At 38.0% G+C, this 19,393-nt stretch overlaps 1 protein-coding gene across 1 annotated transcript in view; it reads right to left on the bottom strand.

Moving 5' to 3' along the window:
• Window positions 1–5,166: 5,166 nt before the first annotated feature.
• The window catches only part of LOC107684130 (ankyrin repeat and fibronectin type-III domain-containing protein 1-like), a 92,396-nt gene continuing 78,169 nt past the window's right edge, over window positions 5,167–19,393 (bottom strand). The window contains exons 20-25 of the mRNA XM_016480342.1: window positions 18,978–19,144; window positions 16,609–16,750; window positions 16,026–16,194; window positions 11,980–12,146; window positions 7,659–7,872; window positions 5,167–5,945 (exon numbers count right to left, since the gene is read on the bottom strand). Of these exons, the coding sequence (XP_016335828.1) occupies window positions 5,167–5,945; window positions 7,659–7,872; window positions 11,980–12,146; window positions 16,026–16,194; window positions 16,609–16,750; window positions 18,978–19,144 (1,638 nt within the window). The remainder of the gene's footprint in view (window positions 5,946–7,658; window positions 7,873–11,979; window positions 12,147–16,025; window positions 16,195–16,608; window positions 16,751–18,977; window positions 19,145–19,393) is intronic.

The following is a 19,393-nucleotide window of genomic DNA, read 5'->3' as shown; positions in this document are numbered from 1 at the left end:
GGGTGGGATGGACCGGGAGGGGGGTATGGAGGTGGGTGGGGTAGAAGGGGGTCCGGAGGGTTGACTATCGTTGGTCGCCCTCTGCCGGTGCGCGCGCACATGAATTACATGTCAAGAGATGAATGACAGCAGAATCTTTGGGATCTGGGTGAACTAGACTGCAAAGTAAAGTGGACAAATTCATTCATTGACTCATTTTGAAGCAACATTTTAATCATCATTTATTTCACTTATATAATTGTTCTTATATAAAACGTATAAGAACAAGTATTTAGTACACATATAAAACTATATCTCATATAAAACCTTTAAAAAAAAACAGTCAGTGACAAATAAAGTAAAAAAGAGAGATATTCTAAAAATCCCATTTAAAACACGTCCTTATAAATGTAATCTTTGTAGTAAATTTTATACATTTTTGAAACATATTTATACAGTTTGTTTGTTTTAAACATTTCAGTTAACCATGAAGTAAAATGCATTAAAATACTTTTCCTTGCACCTGGAACACATGGGAGTGTATACAACTTAAACTTTTGTATTCAAGTTTTATGCTTTTGTCACATCAACAAATATTATTAAAATATTAAAAATAATTTAAAACAAACTGCTTCGCTCCTTATTTTTTAAATAAATGCTAATAAAAGATTAAAAATATATCAACATTTCCAATTTCCAGCCTTTAAATTAGACTTTTCCGCAGTTACACCAACTTGACATTTTCATGACAGATGCATTCAAGTGATTTTGAAATTGATGCAGACCACAAAAGTTTATTAAAAGATTTATTGAAGTGTTCATTATATGTAAGCCTGATAAAAGTGAGCTGTGTGCTGTTCTGTTTAAATCATTCTCAATTGATATCAGCTTACTCTGAAACGCATTCTGAAATAAAATCAGTGGGTGCCACTGTTCACATGAAATGGCTTTTTTGACTTCTCTTCCAATGACAAGGTTGCATTCAGACATCCTATGATTTTCCTGTGCTCATCTTTAACGTTTAAATTGACCTTAGAGCAATTTTCTGGATTGCTCTTGTATCAGCGAGTGTCCGGCGCCAGTAGAATGTGAGTTCTTATTTAAAAGAAAGGAAGTGGGCGGAAATTATGTTTTTGAGATAAGCTTGCCAACCGACTGTAGTGACGAAGGAATCTGTGGCCCTTGAAAATGGCCTGTCCTCCAGCTAGAATTACAGAACGCAGGACCGGCACAGTCTACTGGTGAATAGAGACATTTCTGAGAGCCAAATAAAGAGCTATGCTGTTTTCCAGAGTCCTCCATATGAACATAAAACTGATTAATGCATTTGTGATGAACAGACGTCATACTTAGTATTAAATGTCACTCATAATAAGTGTCTTAACCTGTGAACTGCAGCTCAGTTGATGTATGCTGTTATACTTTTGTGGATTCCTTCATGCTGTCTTGTAATTTGTACGAATGACTGTTTAACTGTGTTACAATGGTTACCATGGAAGTGTGTGTTTGGACACATAGCAAGGTGGATTAGATGCCATATTCAAACAGGCTCCTGTCAGTTTTAGCTGTGAATTGAGAACATTGCGTCATTCCGGACCTAATCATCAGATCGTCTCCTTGATAGCAATATTCGCCACAGTTTGAGTTCGTTTCCAATGTACACATACATTCTCATTTATTTCCCTTAACTTACCGTGAGATCCGCGTGTTTCAAATCATCTGGAGGTATATTTGTCCTTTGATTTTTGTGGAATATCTGGGCAAAGGCCAGTCATGCCTCCATGACCATCAATGTCTGATCTGACTCTGAAGTTCACTTAATCTTAATGACAGATCAGAAGGCCTCCCAGCTCGAGGTCAAAATATTCCTGATTCTTTCATGACCCAGATAGATAAAAATGTCATTTGTTTTTGTTTAGTTCCCTGTGAAGACCTTTGATGATCTAACAAGAGAGCAATTTGAACGCTCGATTTGAAAGTTACGGTTTCACTGTAGGTAACATGCAGTCAGTTCAGTTTTAAATACAAACATACACACAAACAAAGACTCAGGGGCTAAAGCCAACACTGGAGCGGACTCAGGGGCTGGAGGCGACACTGGAGCGGACTCAGGGGCTGGAGGCGACACTGGAGCGGACTCGGAGGCTGGAGCCGACACTGAAGCGGACTCGGGGGCTGGAGCCGACACTGGAGCGGACTCGGGGGTTGGAGCCAACACTGGAGCGGAGTCAAGGGCTGGGGCCGACAGTCCTTTTCTCCGCATTCTCCTCTTTTGAGCAGAGGTGAAGGAGACAGCTGTTGTCAGCTAAGGGCTTGGGAGTGAATTGGCCGGCGGGCTTGAGAGTGCAGCGGCTGGCGGGCTTGACTGCGGAGCAGACGGCGGGCTTGACGCAGAGCTGGTTCTGGATCGGGGCCGGACGCTGTCCAGACACCGGAGGATACCTTCCCTCCAGCTCAGTCCAGTGGTGTCTGGGAGGTCCACGGGGGCGATGGTAATTGGACCCGATCCAGAACAATGAATTAAGCGTGGCGTCATCCAACACCATCATCATGAAGAGCCCGCAGAATTCCCGGGCGAATTCTACAAAAGGAAGATCTCGGCGAATCTTGCGGCGGTTTCCATTTCGAAACAGGCAACGGAAAACAAAACACTTTCTAAAAACGGAAACAAAAACGAGGAGAAGGGGCACCGCTTACTGTTGGGTCCAGTCTTCTGTCACGGTTATGCTGCTGTGTAGGAACAAGGAGCGCGGAGACAATGGAGAATTTACAAGGAACAGTCTTTATTAACTCCAACAAAGACTCACAGGTAGGAACACACACGCAGCATGGGGAATTGACGTATAAGACTGGACGCAGGACTCAGGAAAACACAAGGCTTAAATACAGGAACTAAACGAGGGATTTGACAAGAAACACCTGAAATCAATGGACACAATCGGAGAAACTGGGTCATGGGGAGCACATGGGGAGCAAAACACAAGACACGGAACACAGGGGCAGTCCAAGGGTGTAACAATTTATACAAATATTAAACACATCTATAACAAAAACAATAAAAACATGAATATATTATAAAAATAATAATAAAAAATATTCATAAAATATATTTTTCTGTATTGTTTTACTGTCATTTTCTTTATTTTTAAATCTGTATTCAACCTCTGAAAAACATTTCATAATTGTACAATTTGACTGGCCTGTTTGTTTAAATTGTTAACATTGCAAACGAAGTTAAATATAAATGTATAATAAATAAATATTAAACAAAACAAACAAACAAAAAAAAAAATATAAATATATTATACAAATATAATTAATACAATTATTATAAATTATTATAACTTAAAAATATTTATAACATGTAATTTTCTGCATTTTAAAATCTGTAAGATTAACCACTGTAAGATTAACATTTCATAATTATACATTTTGATTAGCCTGTTTAATTGTTAACATTGCAAACTAAGTCTCATTTCAGTTTATAAAAATATTAAACAAACACCAAAAAGAATAAAAAATATATTATAAAAATATAATTACGTATATATTTAAGTTAAATATTTGTACAATGTGATTTTCTGTATTTTAAAATCTGTATTCAACCACTGTAAGATTAACCTTTCATAATTATATATTATAAGTTGGCCTGTTTGTTTAAATTGTTAACATTGCAAATTAAGATTCACATAAATTTATATAAAAAAAATAAACACATCTAAATAAACAGATTTTAAAAATATAATTATTATAATACATAATATAAAGTACATTATAAAATGTATAATTATTAAAATGTATTAAAAATATATTTATAAAATGTCTTTATCACTATTTTAAAATCTGTATTCAACACTGTTTAACAGTTCCTAATTATTAAACCAATCTACAGTGAGCCAAATGCTGAAACCAACCATAATTTAATTAAAACAACAACAACAACAACAACAACAACAAATCATTAAAAAAATACTCGAATTGGCCTGAAATGAAAGAAATACAAATAACATATCATAAAATATTTACACTGGAATGTTTATTTTTTATGACTTAAATACATCTGTCACAACGTCATTTTCAAGATGCATCACAAAAAGCAAACAAGTTACATCAGAAACTTCTATGACATGGGACAAACCATCAGAAACACAATACTGAAATATATTATTTGGATCAATAACTGCATAATGCAAAAATATACAGATATGATGCTTTTTAATTGTTTTGGCTTGCATTGTGCACAGTATAAAGGTATCAAGACAAACATACTATATAATTTAACAATAATACCCTATCTGGAATGCCAGTTGCAAAGAGTTCAATGATTTAACTGGAACAGGTAAGGTGGAATTTGATAAATAATGCCTCATGTCTGTGGGCTTGTGTTGAATGCATACTAAACACACCGGTGTGTCAGAACAGTGCATTGTACCAACAGGATCTGGAGCACCAGCTGACATCACTGTACATTAACTGGAAGATGTAACTTCTTTTTTCTTTTTTTTACAATCCTTCACAGGAGAAACTCCAGTTGCGACATATATATATATATATATATATATATATTGGAAATCAATTAACATTTTGTGCAAATGCCATTTTTCTTTCCTTCTTTTTTTCTTTCTTTCTTTTTTTTTGTAAAAAACACTACAAACAGTAATAAATTGTTAAAACATTGCAACAGACAAATTCACAATGTTGCTTGCGAAAGCTGCCCTTTTCATTTGGGGAAAAAAATTATTTCACTTAATTATAGGGCGTACATATGGATTATGTGAATAAATATATACTATATTCACAATGAATCTGTTAGGTAATAATCATTGCAAAAATGAATGTGGTATAGTTTTACAGAATTAATGATGCATTACTAAACAAACTACCTTTTTGGTTATGTCTTTAGACCATAACTTGCATTTCATTTCAAATATCTATGGTTTTATTGACAAAATGAGGGCTGTGATATTGGTAATTATGCAAAAAGAATGATCCACTTCCAAATCATTGAAATATTTATGAATGTGTGTTTATATAAGTGGCACACATTTGCGGTACAAGCAAAGAAGGGTCCTTCCTGTGCAAAAGGTCAAAAGTAGTCAGATTCAAAATAATCCAGCTACCAATCTCTTATTACAGTAAAAGTTGTGGGATGCAAATATACTGTATATATTAAAAGTGCCGTTTTTATCATTCCTTCAACCTGTAAAACATAAGTGGTTTTCTTTTCAACACTTGTTCATTCGTTTGCTCATCCGAATCCATATCCTGAGCTTCTGCTGTAGTGCTGTATCCCGATCCGGCCTCTCTGGCTGTAGCTCCTCTCGATCCCGTCTCCTCCTCCTCCCAATGTGGGGCATCTCTGCAGGGTGACGTCTTGCTGCATGACTCCACAAAGATCCTGCGAACATTGGGCTTAGACTCCCTGTAGGGCGCCCTGTACTCATCCAAACTGTAGGAGGTAGTGGGAGAGTGCGATAGGGAGAGTGGCGACTCCAGCGGCAGGTCGATATCGCTCTGTCTGGTGTAGATGCCTTCGGATAGTGAAGGAGTGGGACTCTCGCTCTGTATGCGCAGCCAGCGGTGCGGCCCGCCAAAATAACTCCTCTGGGGATGGCTTTTGGACAGCAGCTTACGTTTCGTTGGTGGATCGGCCAGGAACTTGCAGCGGGATGGCTTGTCTGTGGTCTTCACAGAATAAGAGGACAGCGATAGGTCCTCCATGTCCTTGGTGCATGATTCGGTTTCCAGGATGGACTTGGAGCAAGCCCTATATTTGAGATCGTGCATCTGAAGAACATCAGGAGCGCTGCCGCTGAGGACGTGCACAGCCTGATGGGAGAGATCCTGGGCTGAGGAGTAAACTAAGTCCAGGTCACGAGGGCTCAAAGCGTCACTGGAGTCGTAGTCACTGTCTGTGGGGAGAAAGACCTCCGAACAGCCCTCTTCATCTGAACCCGGTTGGGATTCTGCAACAGATGGGGATTGAAATAATAAGTCCATTGGAAATAAGCAAAGTGTATTTAGAATTAGACATGCTTCCTTAAAAATCAATTTTTATAATAAAATGATAGTTTTGCCTCTAAAATCTGACTGGATGAACCATGTTCAGAGTCCATTGTGAAACAGCCAATATACACCACTGTTCAAAAGTTTGGGGTCGGTTTGTTTTAAAGTATTTTGTGATCATCAAGGCTACATTTATTTGATAAAAAATACAGTTAAAACAGTAATATTGTGAACTATTATTTCAATTGAAATAACTATTTTGCTGAATTTTCAGCAGTCATTACTCAAGTCTTCAGTGTCACATGCTAAAGGAACATTTCTTATTATTATCAGTGCTGAAAATAGTTTTGTTATTAATATTTTTGTAGAAACTGTGATACATGTTTTCCAAAGAACAGAATGAATTTGAAAGAGTTTACTGTCACTTCACATCAATTTAATGCATCCTTGTTGAATTAAAGTATTAATTTCTTTAGATAGATAGATAGATAGATAGATAGATAGATAACTTAACTGACCTGAACTTTTGAACAGTAGTGTATATTTATAATATAGAAAATAAAACTGCTGTGAAATCACACATACTGTCAAGCATTATATAAATATAATAATGTTTTGTTAAATGCATTAAAAGATACTATAAAGTATCTATGCTGTATAGTGAAGAACCATGCATAGGTTCTTTCTGAAAGATCAATGAAAACAGTTTTCATTTACTTAATTTTTTACTTTAATTTACAGTATTTTAATTTTAATGCCGCAGGTTGGTTGAACACACATCCTCACACATAATGCAATAATTATAATCCTGGGAAAATTGGCATATAAAAGTTAGAAAATAAAAGTAAAAACAACCAGCAGACAGGCAATATGCATCTTTATTGTACACATTTGACCACATAAGTAATACTATTTAAATTGTCTTAACATCTGTTTTTAATTCATGTTTTTAATTTTCTTAATACATTCAAAATAAATGTAAAGGCGTATTTTATCAGCACTGCATGGTTTTTATTTTTTAAGAATGCACTGAGACACTGGTAAGAGTCGGAATCATTAAATCATCAATATTTGGCCGTAAATTTGTCGCCACTTTGTGTTTTAAAAAATAAAATAAGCCGTTTGTGACTTCAAGATTTGTGCAATGCCTTAGACAAATGCAAATCTATCAAATCAAGACATGGTGAAATTGGGTCTTATTAGAACAGACAGTAATGATGACCGAGGTCTGTGAATTATCATAATTTGCCAATCCTTAGTGATATAGACTGAAACCTAAAGAAGTCCAAATTTCCAAGCATCACAGGGCACCAGAACATTACTGAAGTGAGCGTAATCTGTAATTTCATCTATTTCTTGAAAACTAGTGTCTTTTGTTATATTTTTGTTACCACAATTTTATAAACTCTCTTACTTTTGTACACCCTGTAATGCTCTGGCATCTCAAAGCTTTAATTCGGAATGTTTTATCATAACAATAAGTGTGTTGAATTATAATGAAGCCGATGCACTTATTTATTTCCTGCAGAAACTTTCTTTTGTGCTGTCAACAAATGCCACGTTCTCACTACTGCAAATATAATACAAATTTGAATGCAACACAGACACGCAGTCAAGTACCACACATATTTTTATGCCTGGATGAAAGGCAGCTATTGAAAAACAGCATTTACCGATTGTGGACTTTCGTCTCCTCATTTCTGGAGAGGGCGAGGGAGTGGGCACATAGTCTGTGTTAGAGGACATGGAGTCATTTTTCTGGACAGGAGGCTCCACGCTGACATCTACTAACCAGGTGATAGGCACCCAACCGAGAGGCTGCTTATAGCGGGCGTGCTGCAGGGCATTGGTGATCCAGCGGATATCTCGCCACATCTCGTCCGATTGCTTCAAACACACAATGGAAAAAAACAGTGAGGCTGTGTGCAGTTATTTAATTGAAAATGCTGAAAATAAGGTTAGCTTGAAAACTAAAGGGTGCTATTTAAATGTTGATTCGATATAAATGCAAATCGCAGCTTTCATTGTGAGAAACGCGGTATTTCCCCCACACAAACGTCACAAGCGTTTCCCCCACAAACATCACAAAGCTTTTCAAACCATTAAAGCGCATCACACAAAAGCTTCAAAAGGAGGCCACAGAAAACTTGCTGTGAAGTCTGAAGGGGCATGACCGTGACTAATATCATAATTTATTTTGTGTCATCTTCCTCTGTTCACCAATCACAGCATGTCAGAGCTGAATTGTACATATTGCTGCTGTTTAGTGTGCAGAAGCGAAATGAGAAGTAAAATGTGTTTTCAATCAGAGCTGTTAACCTCCATGCAGTGAATCTTCACAACTACCACTTTCATATTTTCCATCCTTGGGACATACTATAGCAATTGTATTTACAAGGAGCTTAGTTCAAATTGGAAGGAAAAAGGCTGTACAAAAATGAAGCAGGGTAGACGAAAAAAAAAAAACGCTCTGCAATCTGAGCTCTTTCTAGCAAATGCCATGTGAGATCCAGTTTATGGGAATGAGCCTTGACACCACAGGATGACTCCTTTGGAAAATATGCCAGGCTTCTAACGACAAAGAGGGGACTCCAGTATGACAAGGGCAATAATATGAGTTTCTTTAAGTTGCGAAATAGACTACTTCAACTAATAAATGTTTGGCTGATGCTGCTGGCTGGGAAATATTGCAACAAATTAGGGGGAAATAAGAATAAATAGGCAGTGTGGCTTATATATCATACCCAGTGCTCTAATATAGCAACTCTCAACCCAAAAATGAATCACAGGTCTGTTCTGATATGAACTATAATAGGAAAAATAATGTTTAATGGAAATAATAAAATGGAACTGACCTGGTATTTAGGATAGCAAAATGAATATTCCTGACCATTATTAAAGGAATTAGAAAATGTTTTCCTTTTTATGTACGTCAAAGGCTGTGCATTCAAACTCAGCGGTATTTTGATGCAAAACATTTGGAGAAAAATATTAAAATATTAGAGATCCAACATTCAGAGGCTGCTTGTCAGCCAAGGTCCATTCCAACCGGGCATGGACTGCATGGAGAAATAATGTTAAATGGAAATAATAAAATGCATCTGACCATGTAATCATGCATATTTAGGACGGCAAAATGAATAGGCCTGACCGTTAAAAGGGATGAGAAAAGGTTTCCCATTTTTATATGCATCAAAGGCTGTGAAATCAAACTCAACACTATTATGACACAAAATATTTGGCAAAAAATATTAGACCAATGCAACACGGACAGGCTGCTTGACAGCCCTTTATCCTCAAGCTATAAAAAAACAACACAAAGTAGAAGAAAACGTGACTTGTATTACATTAAATTAAATAGGTTCAGTTCCAAGGACAATAATAATTGGTTTGTGTCAACCATAATTTGTTTTGTGTAGTGAGTTATTGGCTGTGAAATAAAACATAACAATTCAAGAGATATTTCGAAAATAACAGTCAATCTTCCCTCTCAGCCTGTCATTTTAACAATTTTAGTGTTAGATTTAAGGACATTTTTGTTCACGTCTGTATGATACACAATTTTGGTATCTTGTTGGTTCACCACTTTATGTCCATTGTAAAATCTGGGCCCTGAACTAATACCACTGGAGAACTTCTATAGCCAAAAAGTTGTGCTGTGCAAAAAAAAACTCTGTGAGTAATATCAGATTAACTAGCTTATTTCACTCGCATTATAGCAGCAAACTTGTAAATCTGCCACTTTAAAGCCAAAAAGTTACTACTAAGTAAATTTGAGTGTCATGGAAGCTCCATCTCAATGACACATCTCGCCACATGCATCTGAAACGTGCATTTTGCGGTCTGCCGTTAGCTCTTTGACAGGACCTCACAGCGATACAAACCTGCCCTCTTGCACGAGAGAGGAGCGCAAAGCACTCTCCACCACCATGCCACTCTGACAGACGTGGCTCTTTTCTCGCTGTCGCACTCATTGATTGGTATTATTTTTTCCCCTCGTCGCTCTTAAGCGCTGTGTAATCTGTGGTCAGTGTGCTGCTTTTTTCCAGCGCCTCTTGGACCTGACATCACACAAACACTCTTGTGGTTTTGTGGTCAATCTCAATTAATCGTCCAGACCGGGGTGGCGGAGAGGGATTATTTCAGACCGCACACTTAACACACGCCTCTCTTTCAAGTCGAATTGTAAGAAAGTCTGCTGAGCTGTTATTGAAATTTCGACACAAGAAAAACAACTTGTTTTACAGTTTATACGTCTAGTAGTTATGCTTTATGACATCAATAAACTATCCTAACTGGATTATTAGTTTAAATTGTTTTTGTAGTTTGATGTTTCCAACACTCCCAAGCGGCTGGGAATAAACATGTGATCCTCAGGACAGAAACATGAATGACGTATTGCTAAAAGTTGTAATTGAAACAACACGAATGTGGCTAATAAAAGGGAACGAAGCAGTAAAGCATCATTTCAGATAGTGTACAAACAATTTTAAAATACTAAATAGCAACAAAAAAAACAACACTATAGCACTATCCTACACACCTGTTTGTTGCTATACATCACCTCACGCATACGTTCTTATCTATGAAGTCACTGAATGCATTGGCATAAGTCTGAATAACTGAAATTACCACATGCAATACCATTCAAACGTTTGGGATCAGTAAAATCCTGAAAAAATCAGTTTACACAAAAAAATATTAAGTAGCTCAATTGTTTTCAAATTTGATAAATATGCACAGTTTTATTTGAGCACCAAATCAGTATATTAGAATAATTTCTGAAGGATCATGTGACATTGAAGGCTGGAGTAACGGCTGCTAAAAATTCAACTTTGCCATTACAGGAATAAATTACACTTTAAAATATATTCAAATAGAAACGAATTATTTTAAATTATAAAAATATTTCAAAATATTACTGTTTTTATTGTATAGCTTTGGTGAGCATAAGAGACTTATTTCAAAAACATTAATAAATCTTACCGACACTTCTCATTTATTCAAGGTGATTAATCAATAGTTTTCCAGTGACTGCTGAATTTGTGAAAGCATATTATTTAGGGTAAATTCCCTGTTGAAGACCAAAAACACCACCAAAAACACTGTTAAGCTTGGCTATAAAGATGCAAAATGCCTGCAGTGCAACAAATTATTTAAATTGGGAAGGAATGGATATGTTGTGATGGATGCGCAAAGTAGGCTCACACTGACTGCTCCAATTACAATGGAGATTCATTTGCAAATTATTCCTGAACTAATATAGCTCCAAGACATACATCAAGCTGTACAAAACACAAAATAATACAGATCTTATAAAACAGCTATTTGAGAACTAATGAAGAGCTTAAATTGTAGAAATGAGCAGAAAATGCTACACGTTCAGCTCAGGTATTTAGCTTGAAAAAGTATATTCTTACACGTCACCCAAAAACATATTGCTGTAGAAAAAGCATAAGGTGACAAATTGTTCTTATGTTGTATTATATTTTTGAGTTCAGGCCCTTATAAAGTACTTCATAATTTTTGTAAAAAGAAATGGTAAAACGGTAAAAGAAGCTTCTTAAAAATGGTGTTGCTCCATCAATATACAATATAGAGCTGAATTAAATTATGTAAAAAATTAATTAATAAAAATGAATCTTTTTGTTTGTCATATACTTTGGGACGAGAGAAAAAGAAACCAAAAGAACAATATTGAAATATATTTCAATGTCATCCAAAAAGATACTGCTATATTAAAAGTATTAGCACAAGGTGACTAATTATTTTCATTTTTTTATTATATTTAGTCCAGGCCTTTTTACAGCACTTTATATTTTTTTGTAAAAAAAAAAAAGAAAAAAAAAAGGGGTTATATAAAATATGTTTTGCACCATGAATATTCAATATAATACTGAATTATATTATGTAAAAATCTTTTTTTGTTTATCATATAATTTGGAACGAGAGAGGAAAAAAATTACAAATCACATTATCCTTCACAGACCATACCTGAATGTAGTCCAATATGTGCTGTTGTCTCTGTTTGGCTGTGGACACCTCAGAGTCAGTGATGGCCTCTCTAAAAGCCTGCTGGGTAATTAGAGCATCCAGATCCAGCACTGAGGACAGCCGGCAGTACAGACTGATAAATTTCTCCTTATAGGAGCAGAAGTGAACTGCACATGGGAGACAAAAATATATAATACCACAGTTAGTAATGGACACTTTCATATAAGTGTCAATCATCATGCTTAGGTGTGCTTGTCAGGGTTCTGCCCTGACACTCCATTTGTCTTGTGTTTGTTTCTTGTGTCTGTTGTCCTGTGTCAGCACATGGCCTAGTTTGTTTTTCTCAGCCATGTGCTTCTCTAGCCCCTCCTCCTTGTTTCCTCTTTACCACACCCTCTTGTTAGCCTTGTTGGTCTAATTGTGCTCACCTGTTCCTCGTGTGTTTTCCTCCCTATTTATAGTGCCCCTTGCCCTACTGTCTTGGCCGGTCCGTGGTAATTCTTTCCCTCACTGTGTTTGTCTCTGTCTGTGGATGTGGCTGATTATGTGTTCCTGTCTCCCTGTCTGTTTGATCTTGTGCTCTAGTCTTGCCCTAGTCTTGTCTCTTGTAATTCTATATTCTTGTCTTGCTCCTTGTTTTTGGATTTGGTCTGTTTTTGTCTTTTTGCTTTTATTTTAGTATTAATTTAGTTCTCTTAGTCCTGATCTTTTGTTTTCTTTTTTTTTTTTTATATTTTAGTTGTGTTGGTTAATTTAATAATTTAATTTATTTATTTTTTTTATTAGTCCTTTTGTTTATTCTCTTGTCTGTCTTGGAGTAATTTGTGTTCCTGTGGAGCTATGTTTTGTCTTGTTGTGGTGTTCTAGTTCCTGTCCTGACCTGTTCCTGTCCACTGGTTCCCTTGCCTGGTGTCTGGGGTGCTTCAGAGTTTATGGTCAATAAGTATCTGAACTCAGCTCTCTGGTGCCTTGCTCTGGTCTCTCCTCCGGCCTGGTCTTGCCGCCTCCTCTGCTGCTATAGTATTCTGCCAGTTGATGTCTGAGGCTGTTCCAGTGGCCTTCCCTAGCTATCTCTGTTTTCTGTGTTCCTGTTGTGGTATCACCTGTGCACCTCACTACCCTTTTGTATTGATCTGTTTTGTCAATAAACCCTTGTTACTCACACTGCAATTGGGTCCTCCTTCCAGATCCCTGACATTACAGACCGGCCAAAGTCAGGACCCAGCAGATGAGCTTCACTAATCCAGTGTGTTTTTTTTTTTTCTTTCCTTTTCTTATCTAGTCATTTCTGCTCTGATTTTCGTTAATCACGTCTTGTCGGTTCCAGATACCCCTGAGTTGACTGAGATTGCTGCAGCCATCCCTGGGTCAGTCGAACCAGTTCCAGGCACCCTTGATTTGATCCAGTCAAGTCCATACCAGATTCTCCTGGGCTGTGGCCATTTCTGAATCAGTCAATTAAACCAGTTCCAGTCACCTGAGTCGGCTAACACCTCTGCAGCTATCAGAGTCGGTCAAGTCAATTCCAGACACCCCCGGTTTGCTCAAGATTGCTGCGGTTATCCCTGATCCAGTATAGTCAGTTTGAACTACCTCTGAGTTGTGGCCATTTCTGAATCAGTCAAGCCAGTTTCAAACACTAAGTCGACTGAGATTACTGCGGCCATCCCTGGAGCAGTCAAACTAGTTCCAGACACTCCTAAGTTGACAGACGGCTGCTGCTGCTAGCCTTGCTAAAATTGAGTCTGTTCCAGTTGTGTCCAAGTCCACTGAGACCACCATGGCCATCACTGTGTCTGTTAAACCCACTTCAGACACTCCTGAGCCCACTGAGATTGCCATCCTTGCTTCAATAAAGTCTGTTCCAATCATTCCTGAGCCCACTACAGTTATCCAAGTTCGTTAAGTTCATTCCAGACTTTCGAGTTGATCAAGAACGATGCGGCCATCCCAATTGCAGTCAAGTCATTTCGGCTCATTCCAGTATTGACCCAGGCCATTATAGCCACTTCCGAGTCAATCAAGTCCGCTTCAATTAACCCTGTGTTGGCTGATCAATATTTTGTCATCCCCCTCATATGTGGAGAAGGAGGGGACCTGCATTTCAACTTATGGGCCTTCCTTATGAAGACTCAACCCATGGGTCCAGGAGGACCCGAGTCAAGAACCCTCAATCCCTGTGAGTCCAGAGGTGTCTAGTTCGTGGCCTTGGTGTCAGAGCCTCAAGTAGCAGTTACGAAGTATTCTCCCAAGCCTCCCGGTCTATTTGACTTGTTTACAGAAGTTATGCCAGAGACCGTTCCAGCCTTTCATGTCACGCCTTCAGAAGTTGATCCTGCCAGTCAAGTCCATTGAGATTGCTCCTACCTATCATGTCATGTCCACAGAAGTTGTTCCTGTTAGTCAAGTCAAGCCCTTTGAGATCGTTCCTGTCAGTCGTGTCAAGTCCACAGATGTTCCTGTCAGTCGTGTCAAGTCCACAGAAGATGTTCCTGTCAGTCGTGTCAAGTCCACAGAAGATGTTCCTGTCAGTCGTGTCAAGTCCACAGAAGATGTTCCTGTCAGTCGTGTCAAGTCCACAGAAGATGTTCCTGTCAGTCGTGTCAAGTCCATAGAGATGGTTCTTGCCTGTTATGTCAGATCCAAAGAAGTGGTTCCTGCCAGTCAAGTTCATGGAGACTATTCCTGTCAATCAAGTCATGCCTTCAGAGGTTGTCCCTACCTATTCTGTCTGAGCCATACAAGGTGTTCCTGCCTGTCCTGTCATGCCTACAGAGGCAGTTGCCGTCAGTTGGGTCATGGCCATAGAGATTGTTCCTGTCACGCACATACATACACGCACATACATACACGCACGCACATACATACACGCACATACATACACGCACATACATACACGCACATACATACACGCACATACATACACGCACATACATACACGCACATACATACACGCACATACACACACGCACATACATACATACACGCACATACATACACGCACATACATACCCGCACATACATACCCTTTTGTTTATTCTCTTGTCTGTCTTGGAGTAATTTGTGTTCCTGTGGAGCTATGTTTTGTCTTGTTGTGGTGTTCTAGTTCCTGTCCTGACCTGTTCCCTTGCCTGGTGTCTGGGGTGCTTCAAAGTTTATGGTCAATAAGTATCTGAACTCAGCTCTCTGGTGCCTTGCTCTGGTCTCTCCTCCGGCCTGGTCTTGCCGCCTCCTCTGCTGCTATAGTATTCTGCCAGTTGATGTCTGAGGCTGTTCCAGTGGCCTTCCCTAGCTATCTCTGTTTGTGTTTCTGTTGTGGTATCACCTGTGTACCTCACTACCCTTTTTGCATTGATCTGTTTTGTCAATAAACCCTTGTTACTCACATTGCAATTGGGTCCTCCTTCCAGATCCCTGACAATAAGGGTAGTCAGATATTATTGCATTTCTCAAATTGACTTCACGGGGTGGTGTGCTACATGAAATTGAGACCCTACGAAGGTTATCATTAATGTCCCAAAAAACACTGCCAAATCTTTTTAAAAGCTGTTTTTGTAATGGAAATCTGTGGGTGGTTTACAAGTGTATGGTGTTTGGGTTGAAACTACCTCACAGTATAATGTTTAAAAAGTTGTTTGAAACTCTCCCCACAACAGCAGCTGAATAAGCTACTAAGTGTTCTAACTGGCACCACTGCTAAGCATACAAGCACACAGTTTGCCTTCGTTTCTGAAAACAAACCCTGCTATTTGAATGAAAATGATCTGCCGTTCTTTAAAACACATTTTATTGAATTATAATATTGATTACTTGTTTAACCTTTCCTTATTTTACACAGTCTGGGCTCAGCGAGGGGGGTGGATGGCTGTTTGGCTAGCCTTGGTGCGCACCGCCACCCTGCTGGTGTCTGCATGTGTGTGTGTGTCTGCTTGATTTACTAGAGGTCCTAAGGGAGTGTGACTGGGGGCAGAGGGGGGAGGAATCTGTGGATTTTTATAAGGCCAACTGAGCTAATATTGTAGGGGTTGAAACAGAAGCCAGTGTACCGAGCTCAAACATTTGAAGAGGGAGGTTGAGGAACCCCGAGTGTGGTGTGTAGGGGTTGGTCTGTCCCGGGGCAGAGCAAACGTCGTCTGAGGCGGGCAGCAGCAGAAGAAAGGACACATTGTGACCCAGCTCCAGCACCTCGTGTGTGTAAAGACGGAAGTGCTTGGCCTGTGTGGGACACACAGACACACACACAGACTTTAACTCACGAGGGTCGAAGGGTAACGATGTTATGCCGTAACTAAGTAGCGAGCAAAAATTCCAAAACTCAGTAGTAGAGACAAAAAGTTACTCTTACAAATATTTACCATGGTAACCACAATTTATCTGTAGTATCTATAGTATAGTATAGCACAATTTATCTATCTATCTATCTATCTATCTGTTTGTCCATCCACCCGTCTATCTATCCATCTGTCTATCCATCCATCTATGTCCATCCATACATCCATCCATCCATCCATCCATCTATACAGATCTCAAAGTATTAAGTAAAATATATTGACAAACTTTTTTTTTTTTTTTGATGATTGTGGTGCTTTACACCAAGATACCACAAACCTGTCCTGTAGACTGCAGTACCTGGTGGAGAGGTAGATTAATCTGGTGCAGCAGACTCTTAATGGACGTCTGGAGCTCAGAGAAGAGGAGGCAGTCTGTAGCCTGATCTGCTCTTTCCACCTCCACAGGGCCAGACAGTGACTGCAGCCATTCCCACTCATTCCTGGGTGGGAAGAGACAGCATTTAGTCAACATACACAGCTCTATATTACTGTTTCCAGTAGTGTCCTTGACAGAGTGGTTTCCAAAGGCTAGTGGGATGGCATGTCTGATTTTTAGGGTAAGGTTTAGTGAGATGCTTGTGGCCAACCACAAAAAAACTCTTCCTTTTAATCTGAACATTTTACACCAAGAAAAGTTCTTAAATGTCCAATAATGCTAAAACAGGTGCCTAGGAAAGCAACAACGCTTGGGTTTTTGTTGCAGAGAGAATTAAAAAATTGATTGCAAAGAGATTTTAAAAATAATTCTTATACTAATATCTGTGACAAAATATCCATAAATCCAAAGTATAGAGAAAACTAGAATTTTACAGTTAGGTAAAATGATTTAAAATTAATTTAACTTTCTATAAATTTTATAAAAACTGAGAGGATGAAAAGCATCAGTTCACAGTACGCGGGTAAGATGATGACGGGGCAAAATTAAGTAATTTGGTCTAAGTCTCAAGGACACCCTCAAGGCTAGTGTCTAGGTGGTAGGTTGGTGGAAAAAAAGGAGAATTTCTTTGCTCCAGAGGTTTTCCTCGAGCCGTGAGTGGGCATCGTCCTGTGTGAACCTCCCACTGACTTCCACAGTCCGGCCCCATAGTAAATTTAGTTTTACTACCACACAGAGCTGCAGGATAATACTCTCCCTGTCTCTAGCTACCTACCAAGGTCAACACCATGACCCGAGATGAAAATAAATAAATAGCTCCTTTACCGAACAAAAACAAATAGCAGTTTTGTTTTGACTGTAAAAAATGGTGGTGTCAAGAAACTATGTAAGCCTGTGGTGAGTGGGAGCCCGACGTGGAGTTCAGGCATATTTCAATCTTCTCAGGTACACTCACTCTGGAGAGCTTGTATTCGCTTCACCAGTAAGAAATACGGTGCTATAAAAGGTTCAAAACTGAACGTCCATATCAATAACATTTATTAAATTGCATAAGAGGTTTTTATGATGAGTCAAGATGTACATATACATTTGCTGGTATTTTGGTAAAAGCAATAAATGAATAAAAAAGGAGAAAATATTTCTATGATTTAATTACAGCCTTTGAATACATGCTTTAATTGTCTGTCTTTGTCTGCAATCTTTATCCAATGCTTTTAAACCTAGGGTCTTTTTTCCTCCATATTTTTGAGATGAAAAAAAAGAGAAAAGACTTAAAGAGAAAAAATGCTTCTGAGAACTGCTTTGTGAACTGCAAAATGCAGGATGATTTGAGGAAAACATTTTCCCGCAAGTTTGTGGGCCAAGCTATTGAAGCTTATTTCCACCATGGGATTTAAAAAATAAAAAAGGTAATTGGTCTTTTTATCTCACAGACTTTTTTTCTTGCAAATCTGAAATATAAAGAATTGTGAGATATAAACTCAGAATTCAGAATTCTTCTCTTGCAATTCCTTTTATATTTCAGTTTATATTTAGCAATTCTGACTTTTTTCTCAAAATTCTGAGTTTACATCTCACCACTCTGTTTTTTTGTTTGTTTGTTTGTTTGTTTCTGTCACAAAATAAAAAATACAGAAGGTAAATTGACTTTTATCTCACAATTCAGACTTTTTTCTCACAATTATGAGTTATCATTTTGTGATTCTCAGTTTATATCTCGATATTCTTTTTCTCAGAATTGCACATAAAAAATTCCAACATGACATGAACTCAGGTAAAAAGTGGCAATTACCTTTTTTATATCTTCCATAAGTAGCTCATGACAATAACAACAAAACTGGCAATGTGCATGTGTTTTCTTTATATGCATGCGATTGATATGGAGTAGCAATTTGACGATTTCATGTTAAATAAGTAAATGAAAGATCTTTTCTGCTCTGATCTGTCACATATCAGAGCCTTATATTAAGGGTTAAACGGATCGATTGACCAATTTACACATTCAAGCAATTTTAAACCACAAGAATTAACCACAAGAAGAGAGCTCAATTCTATACTAACGCACTGTTCTCGCACACAATCAAAGCGCGCACAAGCATATAGAGACGTGTTTCAGACAGCTCGGAAATACCGAGTTGCGTAGGCTATATGAACACATCATTTAGTTCAAAACGGCCCGTGACCTAAAATAAGTTGACACCTCTGATATAAAGAGAAAAACACTAATAATAAGAAATAGCTGTAGAAGTAAGTGTAAAAATCAATAATGTTGAAGAACACTCTAAGCTGACCTTGACACATTCCAGTTGTCTCGTATCTTGGTGTGGCAGAGCATGTTGGGCATACGTTGAGGAACCAGAACTTTGATCTGATCCACAGAGCTGCTGAGCTTCAGGTAACCCAGATAAAGTCCAGAGGACAGCCGATGGTGACTTCGTCGCTGATAGGCCAGAATGTCCTACAATCAAAATAACAGTTTAAATTACAATCTTTTTTTTCTTTGAATGGTGGATTATTTACTTAATACCACCCTACATCTTATTCCATTCCTTGTAAATTCTATTCTATTCCATCTATTTACCACAACCACAACTGTAAATACAATTTTTTTTCTATTTATGTTCATATATATATATGTGTGATATATATTTACGTTCATATATATATATATATATATATATATATATATATATATATATACACACAC

This window comes from Sinocyclocheilus anshuiensis, unplaced genomic scaffold, assembly GCF_001515605.1.
Source record: "Sinocyclocheilus anshuiensis isolate Anshui unplaced genomic scaffold, SAMN03320099.WGS_v1.1 scaffold553, whole genome shotgun sequence".
NCBI lineage: Eukaryota > Metazoa > Chordata > Actinopteri > Cypriniformes > Cyprinidae > Sinocyclocheilus > Sinocyclocheilus anshuiensis.
Note: the sequence above shows the minus strand (reverse complement) of the source record. Positions and strands in the feature narration are given on the sequence as shown.